General features: G+C 44.1%; 1 protein-coding gene across 10 annotated transcripts in view; it reads right to left on the minus strand.

The window, feature by feature from the left end:
- CA2H3orf20 (chromosome A2 C3orf20 homolog) overlaps positions 1–13,711 on the minus strand; it is a 95,329-nt gene that overhangs the window by 39,747 nt on the left and 41,871 nt on the right. For 8 of the 10 annotated variants that reach the window (XM_042911507.1, XM_042911522.1, XM_042911515.1 and 5 more), the window contains 3 exons: positions 8,329–8,460; positions 3,329–3,443; positions 1,725–1,977 (listed from right to left, as the gene is read on the minus strand). In XM_042911507.1, the coding sequence (XP_042767441.1) occupies positions 1,725–1,977; positions 3,329–3,443; positions 8,329–8,460 (500 nt within the window). Of the gene's footprint in view, positions 1–1,724; positions 1,978–3,328; positions 3,444–8,328; positions 8,461–9,829; positions 9,918–13,711 lie in introns of all 10 variants that reach the window. The other 2 variants (XM_042911569.1, XM_042911531.1) reach the window with 2 other exon arrangements.

Here is a 13,711-nt window from a genome sequence, read left to right on the forward strand (position 1 = left end):
TGGTGGGAGTGACACTCAATACCACCACTCTAGAATATGGGCAGTCCCACAAGAAGTGGGACATGTACCTACCACCCTAGGCCAGCAATATCACATCCAGGCATATACCAACAATAATTAAGGACACATGCTAACACTGGTGCAGTTTGCCATTACCAAAACTGTAAGCAACCCAGATATCCATTAACATTAGAATGCATAATTTGTAGTGTATTCAAAAATAGGTTATCATACAGCAATGAAAATGAGCAAAACACTGCTACACACAACTCATAATTATAATAGTTGAGCAAAAGAGGCTAGATGCCAGTTACATACTGAATACTGTAGTTCCATTTCAATAAAGTTAAAATGAACACAAACACTAATCTACAAAGCTAGAACTCTTCCCTTTGGGGAGGAAGCTGTGGGAGGGGACAAGAGGGTATTTCTAAGGAGCTGGTAATGTTCTATTTCTTGATTTGATTATAGGGTATGTTCACTTTGTGATATGCACTGAGCTATATGCACTCAGGATTTGTTCATTTTTATGTATTTTTATATATATAGAAAATATATATTAATTGATAGTATATAAAATTAAAACAGACAAACAGAAAAGACATGTATTTTATCTATTTTTTAAAGTTTAAAAACCCATAAATCTGATGGTGTCACTTGCTGTCTTAAAGTTATGGAATGATTTCCTATAACACTAACAAGGTCACCTGATATGGCTCTTGGCTACCTCTCTGTCCTCAATTTACAGCCATCTCCCCTCTTCATCAACATGCTCTTCACTGGCCTTCTTACTTTCCCTAGCACATACCTAACTTGTTCTTGTCACAGGTCTCTATACTTGCTCTATCCTCTGCCTGCTAACCCTTCCCTGTCCTTCTCTGTGCCTACCTATTTCTCGTCGTGGTTCCTCATTTATTTTCTTTAAGGTAATATAGTAAAACTTATTCTTTTTTTTCTAAATTTCTTGTCAAGTTAGCTAACATGCAGTGCATACAGTGTGCTCTTAGTTTCGGGAGTGGATTCCCATGATTCATGGCTCATATACAACACCCAGTGCTCATCCCCACAGGTGCCCTCCTCAATGCCCATCGTGGGTCCCCATTTAAATATCACCTCCTCAGAACTGCCTTCACTGACTATCTAATTTAGCACCTTCCCCAGACTTCCCAGTCACTCTCCACCCCTGGCATTAGTCAAAATTTTCCATAAAGAGCCAGATAGTAAATATTCTAGTCTTTGCAGGCCAGATGGTCTTAGTCATAATTACTCAACATTTCTGTCTTAGGGAAAGTAACTACAGGCAATATGTAAATGAGTGGGTGTGGCTATTCCCACAAAACCTTACTTATGGACACTGATATTTAAACTTTATATCATTTCACATGTCATAAAATACTCTTCTTTTGATCTTTCCCCCCTAAGCATCTAAAAAGCTAAAAACTCTTCTTCACTTATAAAAAGGTAGGTGGTGGGGCTAGATTTGGTGAATGGCCCTACGTTGCCAACCTCTGCTTTAAGGTGACCCTGATTTACTTTCTTCCTAGCCTGTATCACTACGTAAAATGACTTCAACTCTTCTTGTATTTATTGTCTATCTTCTCACACCCCTAAAATTTCTGCTCCAAGAGGGAAGGGCCTCATCTGTTTCGTTCTTCATGGTGTGCCCACCGCCCATCACCATGTCTGACACATGGAGGCCAGAAGCAATGAAGGCCCAAGCCTACCTGGGTGTGATCATGGCTTTGGCTTGGGTCTTGATGGTCTTCCTCCGAGTGGGGCTCACAGAAACGGACCCATGCTCTTCCCTTGAAGACTCTCCAACTGAGGATTCAGGTCGGGCTGACCGAGATCGTAATAAAACGACTTCTCCTGAGTATAAACTTGGCTTGGGGCCTCGCTCGACATAGGTACCCGATTTCACCTTGGTTCGATTGCTTTGTGCCTCTTCCTTAACCGGGTATTCTATGGTGAATAGGCCTGTTAACAGAAGACATGGCTGTCACTCTCCCTCATGGCCCGGCCTTCCCTGCCCTGCTATGAGGCTCTGCACATGAGCAGCCCTTCAGCTCATCTTCCCCTCCACTCCTCCACTCTCACACACTCACAAGCCAGGTCACCTCCCTTCTGCTGTCTGGCATAGAACTCCACCCCAGTACAGTTAGTGGATTGGTAAATGCTGGCTGAAATGTAAGAACAAATCAATCTTATTTCTACTCGTTTGTCAAGACCCAGCTGAGATCCCTCTTCTGCCAAGGAGCCTGCGTTTCATTCAGTTCTGTGTCCTCCACAGCACTCATAGAGGCTGGGTATACAATGCATCCATGCTGTTCTCTTCCCTGAGAATGCTGTTCCCTATATCTCCAGATTTAAGTAGTTTCCATCTACTTTCTTTGTTGTGTTTATTTGTATTCTTGTTTTGCTTTTCCTACTAGACTTGAAAACTTCTGAGGCCCGGGACCTTTCATTCCTTCATTCACTTACCAGATGCTTATTGGATGCTAGACATATAGAGATGACCCAAAACAGGGTTCCCTGCCTCTGAGAACTCCTAGCAGGGATACAGGGGGGATGGACAAACAAAGAACTATTCATAATGCTAGGTAGTAAGATTTATAATTAGAGCACATTTTACATATGCTGTGGGAACCCAAAGGAGCATATGACTCATTCAGCTTAGGGAACCAGGGAAGGCTTTCTGGAGGAGGAGTACAGTTGAACTGAGTCTTTAGGGATGAGGAAAAACTCCTTGGAACACAGCCCCCTGGTGCCCAGCCAGGGTGGCATGGAATGGAAGTCACTGTTCCTCTGTCCCCAGGCCCAACAGCAGGAAGAAAATCTAGATGTGGGAACAGTTTTGAGGTCACCAGGCTGGCCCCAGGGGGAACCCTGTGGCCTAACAAGGACAGACTGGTGAGCTGGCTGCTTTTTTCCCTTCTACTGAGATTGTCCGCAAGGAGAGGAACAGGGTATACAAATGGATGACGGGAATATGGGAGAGCTGAAAGGTGAACCAGATGGGGACAGAGAGAGTTATAGAACAATGATGGGAGGTCCAGGAAAATAAGACAACCACAGGAGACACTGAGGACACATGGGACCATGCTCAGAAAACTGAAGGTGGCAAAGGCCACCACTACTTGAGACACGGCCCTGAGCAAGTACCCTTGCTTTGGGAGCCTGAACCTTGTTACCCCATCTACTGATGAGGAGGTCGCCCTGCCCACCCACCTCCCCAGGTGCTAAAAAGCTGTCCTCAGAGATGCCTTGCAGGTGACCCAGGATTTAGGAAGTTATCTGACAGGCATCACTCTACTTTTCTGCTCCTTACCTGCTGCCAACAAGACAGAATTCATAAACTGTGACACTGTCTTTTGAAACCGCTTCTTGATCCCCACTAGGGCTCGGCTCATCTTAGACATCTTGTCGTCCATGCGGGTCAGCAGCTGGGGAGAGGCCAAGGGGGAGAGCATTGTTGCCTCCCCACCAGGAGCCCAGGAGCCATTGGCCCAGCCCACCAACAACTAGGCCTTGCTCCAGCTTGGAGGATGTGCTGTCCCCTCTGCCTGGGACACAGCCCTCTCCCCCTGCACTCAGTGAATTCCTGCACATCAGCCCAACCTGACTCAAATGTCCCCTTGTGGGAGGACTTCCCTCCATGGAGCAAAACTGTTCCTTGCTCTCTATGTAGCCTGAAGTCAAAAGTTAGCCCTTTATGAAGTAACTGGATGCATATGAGGCTGTCTCCCCCACTGGACTGTAAGCTCTTCAAGGGCAGGGACCGGATCTTGGTCTCTTTGGTGTCTGAGTGCCTGTCATGCAGAAGGTGCTCAATTAATGCTTGTTGCATTATGAATAACTAGTAGACAAGGGCCTCTTTGGAGTCCTTGCTGCCAGTCCCCCTCTATATGCATTCCCCAGAGTCCCTTTGTCCCCTACAGCTGCCAGGACATCTCAGATGAGAAACTGTGATCAAGCTTATGTAGATTGGTTCCTGTAGGGCACAAAGGCCCAGGCCTCTTGCCTCAGTTCGGGACTACCCTGAAAGGCCATTCTGGCTCTGAGGCCCTCTGTAGGACAGTGAGGCCTTTGCTGGGGCTGCCCCACCGTTCAACCTCTACCTCTGCTACAGCATTTCAGAGGCATGTGGAATGAGGTTCAGATCTCGGAGTTCATGACAGTCGGGGTCTGACCTTTTCTCCAGGAAGCCTTTGTTGATTTCCTCAGCCAGGGGAAGTGCTCTCCATGCTAAACCAGCATAAGGGCCCATTGCTGTCCTTTCCACCCTGGGCCTGGCCATTTTGTACTTTCTTTATCTCTCAATGTGACTGGCCCCTCCAAGGCAGGATCTTTGCTTTCTATATCTCCTGCTTAATACAGAGCAGTTGCAGAAAAAAATTTTCTTCAGTGGAATTGAAGCCTCAAGTAGAGAGAATGGGATGGATGGGGGACAGATTCTCTGAAGTGTGACGAAGTCAGTCTATAGATTCTTCTTTGCCTTGCAGTCAGGACTTCTGTAAATGATGCCCCAATTAATAGCAAAGCTTCAACCATCCTTCTGGTTGTTGGCCCCAGCTGCTGCTTCTGGGCTAATTTTATTTATTTATTTGTAATTTATACTCAGCCTGCTTCCAATAAGGTTTTGAGGTGGCACTCTGGGCTAATAAAGCATTTAAATTGAGGTGTTGCCTCACTTTCAAAGTGCTGTCTTGATAGAAATATTTAGTGAGAAGCCTGGCTGCAGGGCTGTAAAAGCTAGGACTGCCATCCTGCCTGTCACTCTGATAGGTGGCTCCTTCCAAGGTGATGGGTGTCTGGGGAAGCCATTTAATAAGCTTCTCAGTGACAGGAACTTTGTGGGAGGAGGCCACCCTAATCCCCACCCTCAGCTTTTCTAGACTGCCATGGATTTTGCTGATGAGTCATAACTAGCCCCAAACACACAGACCTAGAAAAGGTTGAATGGATTGTAAAAGTCCCAGGATGGGAGTGTGTGGAAGCCAGGCAGGCCCTTACATGTCACTATAAAGATGGGGACACTGAGTCCCAGAAAGGGAAGGGACTAGCCCAAGGCTCTATGGCCCCTTCCTAGCCTAGGCCAGCCCGCACAATCAGCAAGTATTCTCAGGGGCCCCTTGCAGCTCTGATGGTCCAAGAATCTATGATGAACCAATTTTTTGGACCTTAGGATTTCATGTAAAAATATTCCAAGATGCTTAACTTGGCAGCTAAAGTCAACATTTGAGAATTGTGTTACCTACAATAAAGTTGATATTTCCTCATTTATTGGTGTTTGTCTAGTCAGAAATCTGTGTTCTCAAACAGAAAGGGTTATTACCTTGTCACTTTTATGGCAAGTCAGTCTTCTTGGTCAATATCAATGACTATAGACTAGAACACAGCACTGTTTTCAGAAGCTGTTTTAATGTATTGGTCTGCTTATCCCTATGCTAAATGTCCCCAAGACAATTGTGCTTTTTGAGTTATGATGCCCTTTTAAATAGCTTTCCAGGTTTCTACCACACTGTCAAACTGCCTCTGTGAGCTTCCCTTATGAAGATGCCACCTTCTAGACCACATGGTCCAGCACAAATAAAATACAAGCTACACATGTGGTTGTAAACATTCCTGTAGCCACATAAAAAAGCTCTTAAAGGTGAAGTCAATCCTAATAACTATTTTATCTAACCCAATATATCAAAAAATGATGGTTTTAACATAGAATCAAACTATTCATGAGAAATTTTTACATTTTCTTTCCATGCCAAGTCTTTGAAATGCAGCATGCATTTTCACTTATGGCCCATCTCCATCTGGGCTTGTCACATTGCAAGTGCTCAGTAGCCATCTGTGGCTTGTGGCTACCATATTAGACAGGACTCTGTCGTGGACTTCTGGATTTCTAGGTCTAGCTTCTAAGATTGCATTTAGGTAAGACAAAATAAGACTTGAATTACTAAGGGGCTTTCCTAGTCCCAGAGGGCATGTTTGGTATTTGGACATAGAGTGACCTCTCTTGGCTTGGCTGTTCATGGGGTTCTTTAATTGCTTACATCCTGGTTCTCAGCTATGATCCAGGCTGCAGCAATTGCCAGACAAGAGGTTGCCAGGAAAATGAAGCATTATTGCAACTTTATGGGAAAGAACAATTCTCTAATACCCGTTGCCTTTGGTAAGAAAAGTAAGCTCACGTTTTTTTTTACACAGCTGAAAAAGCTTTTTAAGAAATATAGACATATGACCTCATATATCGTGTGTGCTTAGTCACATAACAGCAACTTTTAGAGTAATAGCATGGAACCAAATGGGCAGGGTGGACTCATCAATAAGCATGATCATCATCTTAGCCCAGATGGAGTCAGAACCCTGGGGTTCTTTTGCTCTTTGAAGTAATGAGTGCAGCCTGAAGTCACAGGCATCTGAGTTTCCTGGGTGCTCCTATGAGGCCCCTTTAACTGACACACTCTCTCCTAGTACCCCAGTGACTCCCACAGTGCCCCCTCCCTAGCACACTGCACCAATCCAGCTGGATTACAGAGGGTTGTTGAAGCTTTTGCCCCCTTCCATTAGACCAAAGATACCTTAGAGACTAGAGGGAGTGAGATTTCTTCCATTTCTACATCCCCTGCAGCCAACTTGGCACACTGCAAGTGCTAATAAATGTTTACTGAATTACTTAATGAATTAATGAAGTTGAAATCCTGCTGAAATGAAAAGGCAGTGAAAAACAGGTGCAATGCTCTCTTCCAAGAAAAACACAGGTGTTCCGTGCCTTATTCAAATAGCATGGGCCCCTAGCAAATGCCTGCCTCCATGTCTGCATGTAAAGTGAGAACTTTGGGCTGGCTTCTCCTCATGGGCTCTGTCAGCTTTGTGAGTCTATGAGCCTTGGTGGCAAATGCCCCTGCGGCACAAGAGCCTTGCTCAGCTCCAGAGAGGAACACGGGGAGGGTGAACTGCCCTCTGGATGGTCATATAACTGATCACGCAAACCTGGACACTATTGAGAGTGAAAGGGGATGCTATTAACAATTCCTCCGGGCTGGCAGGTATAAACTGGGACTGGCCCTGGGGAAACTGGGAGGTGTGGTCCTCCTGCTACTGTTCCAAGGAGGCTTCCCCAGTGGAATCCCAGCAAAGCACTCTGTGCAATGCAAGTGGTCTGCTCCATTAATGAGCCCTTGGTTATCCCAGTCTCAAGGTATATGTCAACTGTTCCCTACTAGACTGTAAACACCCTCAGGGGTGTCCTCTGATCCTCTCTATCCTCTCCAATCTCACTCCACAATGTTGACTAGGGACCAGGTACATATAAAGATCCATGAAGACACAGCAAATGGAAGAAGTGAGCTTCTAGTCTCCACTGTTTGCTCACCCACCAACAAATACTTAGTAAGTACTTAATTTGAAGAAGTCCTTGTGCTGGGGCTCTGGTGAAACAGACATCAGTAGGAACCACAGGAAATTCCCAATCTGGTAGAGAAGATAGGCTTATAAATAAAGGAGTGCTAGAATAGAGATGAGTCATGACTGGGAGGGCTGAGCAGAGGGAGAGGTAGACTCTCCTTGGGATGGGAAAGGGGGTGGTGGAGAGGGTCATCATCACACGTTGGTAGTAATTCATTCCAGTATCATCTCTCTCTCTTCTGGTAACAGCGCCATGATGTTCCTGCCTCATCCATCATGCAGGTGGTATACCTGGGGCTGATCATGCCCTGACTCTCAGGATGGACGTGACACTTGAGACTAGCCTGTGAGAGCAACATGCGCTCCTGGCCATGGGGGCCATTTTAAGCAGAGGCAGCAATGTTGGTGTTCTACTGAAGCACTTAGGAAAGAGAAGCCCTCTTTCTCCTAGGAAGAACAAAGCTCATAGAATACCAAGCCCAGAGATGCCCATGACAATCTTGTTACCATAAGGAGAGAAACTCTCTGAGAACGAAACCAACAAAATGGAAAGCAGAGCCAAGAGATGGGAAGATCTGATGGAATCATTTGAGATCCTGGATTCACCCGTGCCTAAAGCTGCTTACTGATAGACTTTTCAGTTTACTGAGCCAATACAGTCTGTCTTTATGTTTAAGCTAATCTGCATTGGATACAATCACAATTGAAAGACTTCTAACAGGTAGAAGTTTCACGGAGAAGATGGTACTAACATCAGGTAGTGAATGATGATGAGTAGGAGTCCATTAGTCAGAGAAAGAGCTAGGGCCCTGCCTAGGGCAGGGGTGGAGGAAGAGGGGGAGCATAGGCATTGAAATATGGGGTGGCAATTCACATTGAGATACCCTGGGGTCAGGCCTGGGGACCTGGTCTGCTTTGGCTTACCCGTTTATCCTGCGCTACTCCATGCGGACAATTGTTGGCTGAAACAGAGAGTGTTATTGTCTCATTTAGGGAGGTGAAGGTGACTATGATGGAGTCCTGGCTCAGAACCGTCAGCTTAATTTGTTCATTCACCTGAAGATGAAGAAACCAATACTTAGTGGATCTCTGCTTCTATTATCCATACCCCACTCCTTACTCTCCACAAAGCATAAAATCCCTCCTGGCTTGGGACTGAGATAGCTGTAAGATCTTTCCAGTTCTTATGTTGGAATTTAGCTTTCATGGAGAAGAAAGAATGCCAGTCTCTCTTTGGGGGATTGGCAGAAAAAGTAACTGATGCCTTCCTACCCCTGCCCCTTCACTTTCCAGCCCAAGCTTGGAACCAACTGTGAAAGAGACATAGGAGTCTATAGGCGAATCAGCTTTGGTTCTAGTAGAGTTGGGTGGAAATGCAGCTTGGGTCATAAGCCTACACTATATCTGAATCAGACAACGTGTCCACCCAGGCACCAGTTCTGACTATGAACCTTGGTCTAGAGCATGCAGAGCTGCCTCAGGAAGCTGACAACATGGCAGGAGGCATCAGAATGCACCCCTCCACAGGTGGGTGGGCAGATGACAAAAGGGAACCCAGCAGGGGCTGAGCCACACATACTCAGTCTTCTCTCCTCAATCACCACATATGTCACTACTCTTCCCCTGAAGAGGAGCCAAAGGAACCTACCCACCCCCGCCCCTTTTTAAAATCACTTCCAAAAGGGTGGGATTTTCTATGTAGCAATGCCAGATAGGAACAGGGAGAGGATGAGCTGCCTTTATAGCAACTCACTCCTTTCTGAGAATTTTGTGTTCTAGAAGTAAGTCTGAGTTCTGCCTCTATTAGCAAACTACTGACCTTCTCTGAAGCTCAAATTCCTCAACAGGAAATAGGTGAAAGGCTAATATTAGGTTCAAATGAGATAAAGATTATGGAAGTGACAATGACCCATCACACACAAGAGCAGGTACTGTCAGGATGTGTCAGCACAACTCCAGTGTGAGGTCCCTGGATGGTTCTTGTGTACAGAGAGTTATGTATACACAGTGGCCCTACCTATGTAGGTACCTGTGTGGTGACGTGTTCTTCCATTTTCAAAGTCCCTGACCTACATGTACCCAAGGACTCCTCTGAACTAAGCAAATACTCTTCATTTCACTTCTTCCATTTACTTCTACTATCCTACTTGTTGACCCCAAGGTCTACACTCAATTTCCTCACCACTGAATCCCTTCCTTATACTCTGCAGTCTGAATGCTAGTACTCTCCAGCACCTAGAAAATATTTACTCCATGGCTGTCTTCTTGCCAAGCCTTTTGACATCTTCAAATTTGTTGATCACTTCCACTCAGGAAAAAACCCTACCCTCTCCTGTTCTCCTTCTAGAGACTGTAGTAGAGAGCTGTGGTTGACAGCTTAAGTGCTACAGCTGGACAGGGTTCAAATCCCAGTGTAGCTACTTACCAGAGGAGAAATTTTAGGCAAATTGGTTGGCTTCTCCGAGCCTGGGGACAGTAACAGAAGCTTTATCCTAGGGGACTGAGCAGATTTCCTGGGGTAAAACATGCACAAGTCTTAGCACAGTACAACTTTTATTTATTATCCCTGCTTCCTGGATGATTTCTCTACAAGTTCATTCACTGCTCATCTTCTTGGGAGTTCATGAGCCAGTCTATCACATATATCTGTCCTCTCTAATCTCTCACCCTTAGCGAGGATTAGGTCACAAAAGGCACTGAGCCAAATCAGCACATCTAAAACTATATTGATGTCCGATCCTTCAGAAATTTCTGTTTCCACCCAAGCACATACTCCACTGTGGAGTCATCTATACTTCTCTTTCCTCTCATTTATCCCTATAGCCTGTGCCTGAATGTCACTGAATCCTTCTATTGAAATGGCTCCTTTAAAATATATTGCTGCTGCCCTTCATCGTGTCAGACCTGACTAGTAACTCCATAACCAGTCTTTGTACTATCCCATCCACTGATCTTTCCCTTACTAGTCAGCTTTCCACACAAATGCTGGACAGAGCATGCCAGCCATCAACTTAGAAACTAACCGGCTGGTTATACTATACTTCCAGTATAGCTGAGTCAGCTCCCAACAGGCTGACCCTCCCACAGAACTTGAAAAAAAATACAAAAAAAAAAAAAAAAAACAAAAACCCAATGACGCAAAGGCTCTGATGAATAAACAAAAGCAGGCAAATTTTGAAGAATCAAAACTTAAAAGAAAGGGCTAGCATGGGATGAATTTCCACTCTACAGTTTTAGCCTGAAGGCAAACTGCAGTCATGGCCAAAACACTACCATCTTTCTGGCCCAGAGAACCAAAGGACTAAACCTGTGGAAATTATAATCACAAAAAAGTAAGGAAAAAATTCCAGAAGGGACAGTGCCAAAGAAATAGACGCCCAAATCCTATGAATAAACCATCCATATCCCTGGCTAATCACTGAACCATGCATGAGTAGTGAAGACTCAAGACAGCTAACTGCTAGGGAATCAGAAAAGCTGAACTGAGATGTGAGCTCCTGCCCACCGTGGTAAGACAAAGTTTGGGACGTGAGTCTAACCAAGTTCACTGCCTGCTAAAACAAAACTGTTAACACTCTTCAGAGAAATACATCAGAATTCAGACTCCACAATCCATAGATCCTCAGATAACCTATACAATGTCAGTGATCCAAAAGTACTCAACATGTAAAGAACTAGTAAAGTGTGAGCTATTCTCAAAAATAACAGATAACCAATCCTGTCTGGTATGTCCCAGATGTTGAAATTATTAGACAAGAACTTTAAGGCAGCTAATTTAACTGTACTCAATGAAGCCAAGGAAATTATATTTGTAATAATGGAAAAAATAGGAAATCTCAGCACAGAAATAGACAATATAAAAAAAAATTCAATGGAAATTCTAGACTGGAAAATACATATTTGAAATAAAAAAATTCACAGGATTAGATTAGCATAATAGCAGAATGAAGATGTCAGAATAAAAATCAATGAACTTGGGAGATAGATCTATAGAAATTATTCAATCTGAGAAGAGAAGAAAATAGGACAAGAAGAAAGAAGGAGTATATTGAGACAATATTAAAAGCTATTAAAAAAAACATAATTGGAGTCTGGGGGAAAAGAGAGAGATTGAGCACATTTTCCCCTAAAATAATGACAGAAGATTTCCCAAATTGGGTGAAAGACATGAATTTACAAATTCAAGTAAACCTCCAACAGAACAAAGGCAACCACACCTGGACACATCATAGTCAAACTTAGAAAATCAAATTAAAGAAGAAATCTTGAAAGCAGCTAGAGAAAATGAACAAGGATTTGAGTAACTACAGACTTCTCATCATAAACTTTAGAGGATATACACAGTGGAACAGCATCTTTAAAATGCCGGAAGGAAAAAAAAAATTCTGTTAACCCAGAATTCCACACCCAGCAAAGATATCCTTTCATAAAGATATTTTTTCATATTAAAGCAAACAGAATTTGTTGCCAGCAGATCTGCACACTTCAATAAATACTAAGGGAACTTATTCAGGCTGAAGAGAAATTATACTATGGGGAAACTTGGATTTTCAGAGGAATGCAAAACCCTGGAAATGGTGAATATCTGGGTGAAAACAAACTGTCCAATGCAGTCTGCAAGACAATAAGCAAATTCCTCAGCCTAACATCCAATACCTCTTACCTCCACCCCACAGAAGATACACCTCCTGCTCCCTCTTTCTTTTACAAGAAGCACCTGTGAACTTTTTATTTTAATAAAAAAATTTTTTAATGTTTATTTTTGAGAAAGAAAGAGACAGAAAGACAGGACATGAGTGGGGGAGGGGCAGAGAGAGAGGGAGACGCAGAATCTGAAGCAGGCTCCAAGGCTCTGAGCTGTCAGCACAGAGCCCGACGTGGGACTCAAACTCACAAACTGTGAGATCATGACCTGAGCCGAAGTCAGATGCTTAACTGACAGAGCCACCCAGGTGCCCCAAGAAGCACCTGTGATGCCATACAGAGTCCCAACTCCAAGTCTTTACAGATGCTATTCCTTCTACTCAGAATACTCTCCCTTCCTTCTATCTACATGAATCATATGCACACATGTTCACATTACAATTCAAGGGACACCTCATCTTTCAGACCACTCCTGACTGCACTAGCCCTTGTTATGCATTTCTAGATGCAGCTCCAGGGGACAGAACAATGAACAGAACTACACTGCCAAAACACTTTAGTGATGTCAAAGCAACTTCCCCGCCATTATTTTATTTAGTTCTCACAAAAGCACTTTGTATTGATGAGGCAACCAATACTCAGGAGCTGAGTGATTTTCACAAAGCTTCACAGCCAGAGTCGGCAAGGCTGGCACTACACATGGCTTCTTAGACTCTCATTCCAGCTCTCTGTCCACTTGGTCACACTGATACATAAACCATGGTGCCTGTCTGCCACCAATTTATAATCTTTATGGATTATAAACTTTTCATAGAGCTGGAAAAAGTTTAATATTAAGGCAACAATTCAATATACCCCTAGATTGACAATCTCAGACCTGGCCAAGCATCAGAAGTACTTGTGACAACTACAGAAATCTAGCATTCTTGACAGACCACCTGAATCAGAATCTCTCTGAGGCTATGCCTGGGGATCTGCATTTTTTAAAGTTCCATAGGTGGTTCTGATAAGCAACCAGAGCTGAGGACCTCTTCACTGCATGACTAATTATCAAATAACTAACCCAGACTGTGAGTACTATGAGAAGAGACAAATGGATGTGGGCTGCAGTGCCATGATGGAGGGGAGGTATGAGCAGGGCTGTGAAGGAGGGGAAATTTGGATTGGTAGAGAGAGGAGGGAGAACACTTCAAGTCTATTCCCTAATAGGAAAGATGAGATATATTTAAGAGATTGAATGTTTCTGAGCAGAGGTGTGATCTATGGGAATTAGGATGCAAGGATGAGAATCCAGTGGCCAATTTAGAGGATGAACAGGAAGGGCACAAGACAGACAATTAGGGGTAGGGTGCCTGAGCCCCACCGCATACTCCTAGAGTACTTCTGTCCATAATCCTTACCTTGAGGCTCTAAATATCAGGCCACCTTGAGTGTATTCTATGTTCTGTGATCTTTCTCTGAATTCCAACCCTATGAGCTTGTTTCTTCTCTCTCACAGCCCTTATTCTTCTCTATCCTGTGTTCTTATTACTCTCCTGGACTTTGGGATTCCTTGGGGGGCTTTGCTGATCTTTCTACCCCCAGATCAGTGATTCTCGATCAATAACAACTTTCTCCTCCAGGGGACATGTGGCAATGTGTGGAGATATTTTTGGTTGTCACA

Source organism: Panthera leo, chromosome A2, assembly GCF_018350215.1.
Source record: "Panthera leo isolate Ple1 chromosome A2, P.leo_Ple1_pat1.1, whole genome shotgun sequence".
Classification (NCBI taxonomy): domain Eukaryota; kingdom Metazoa; phylum Chordata; class Mammalia; order Carnivora; family Felidae; genus Panthera; species Panthera leo.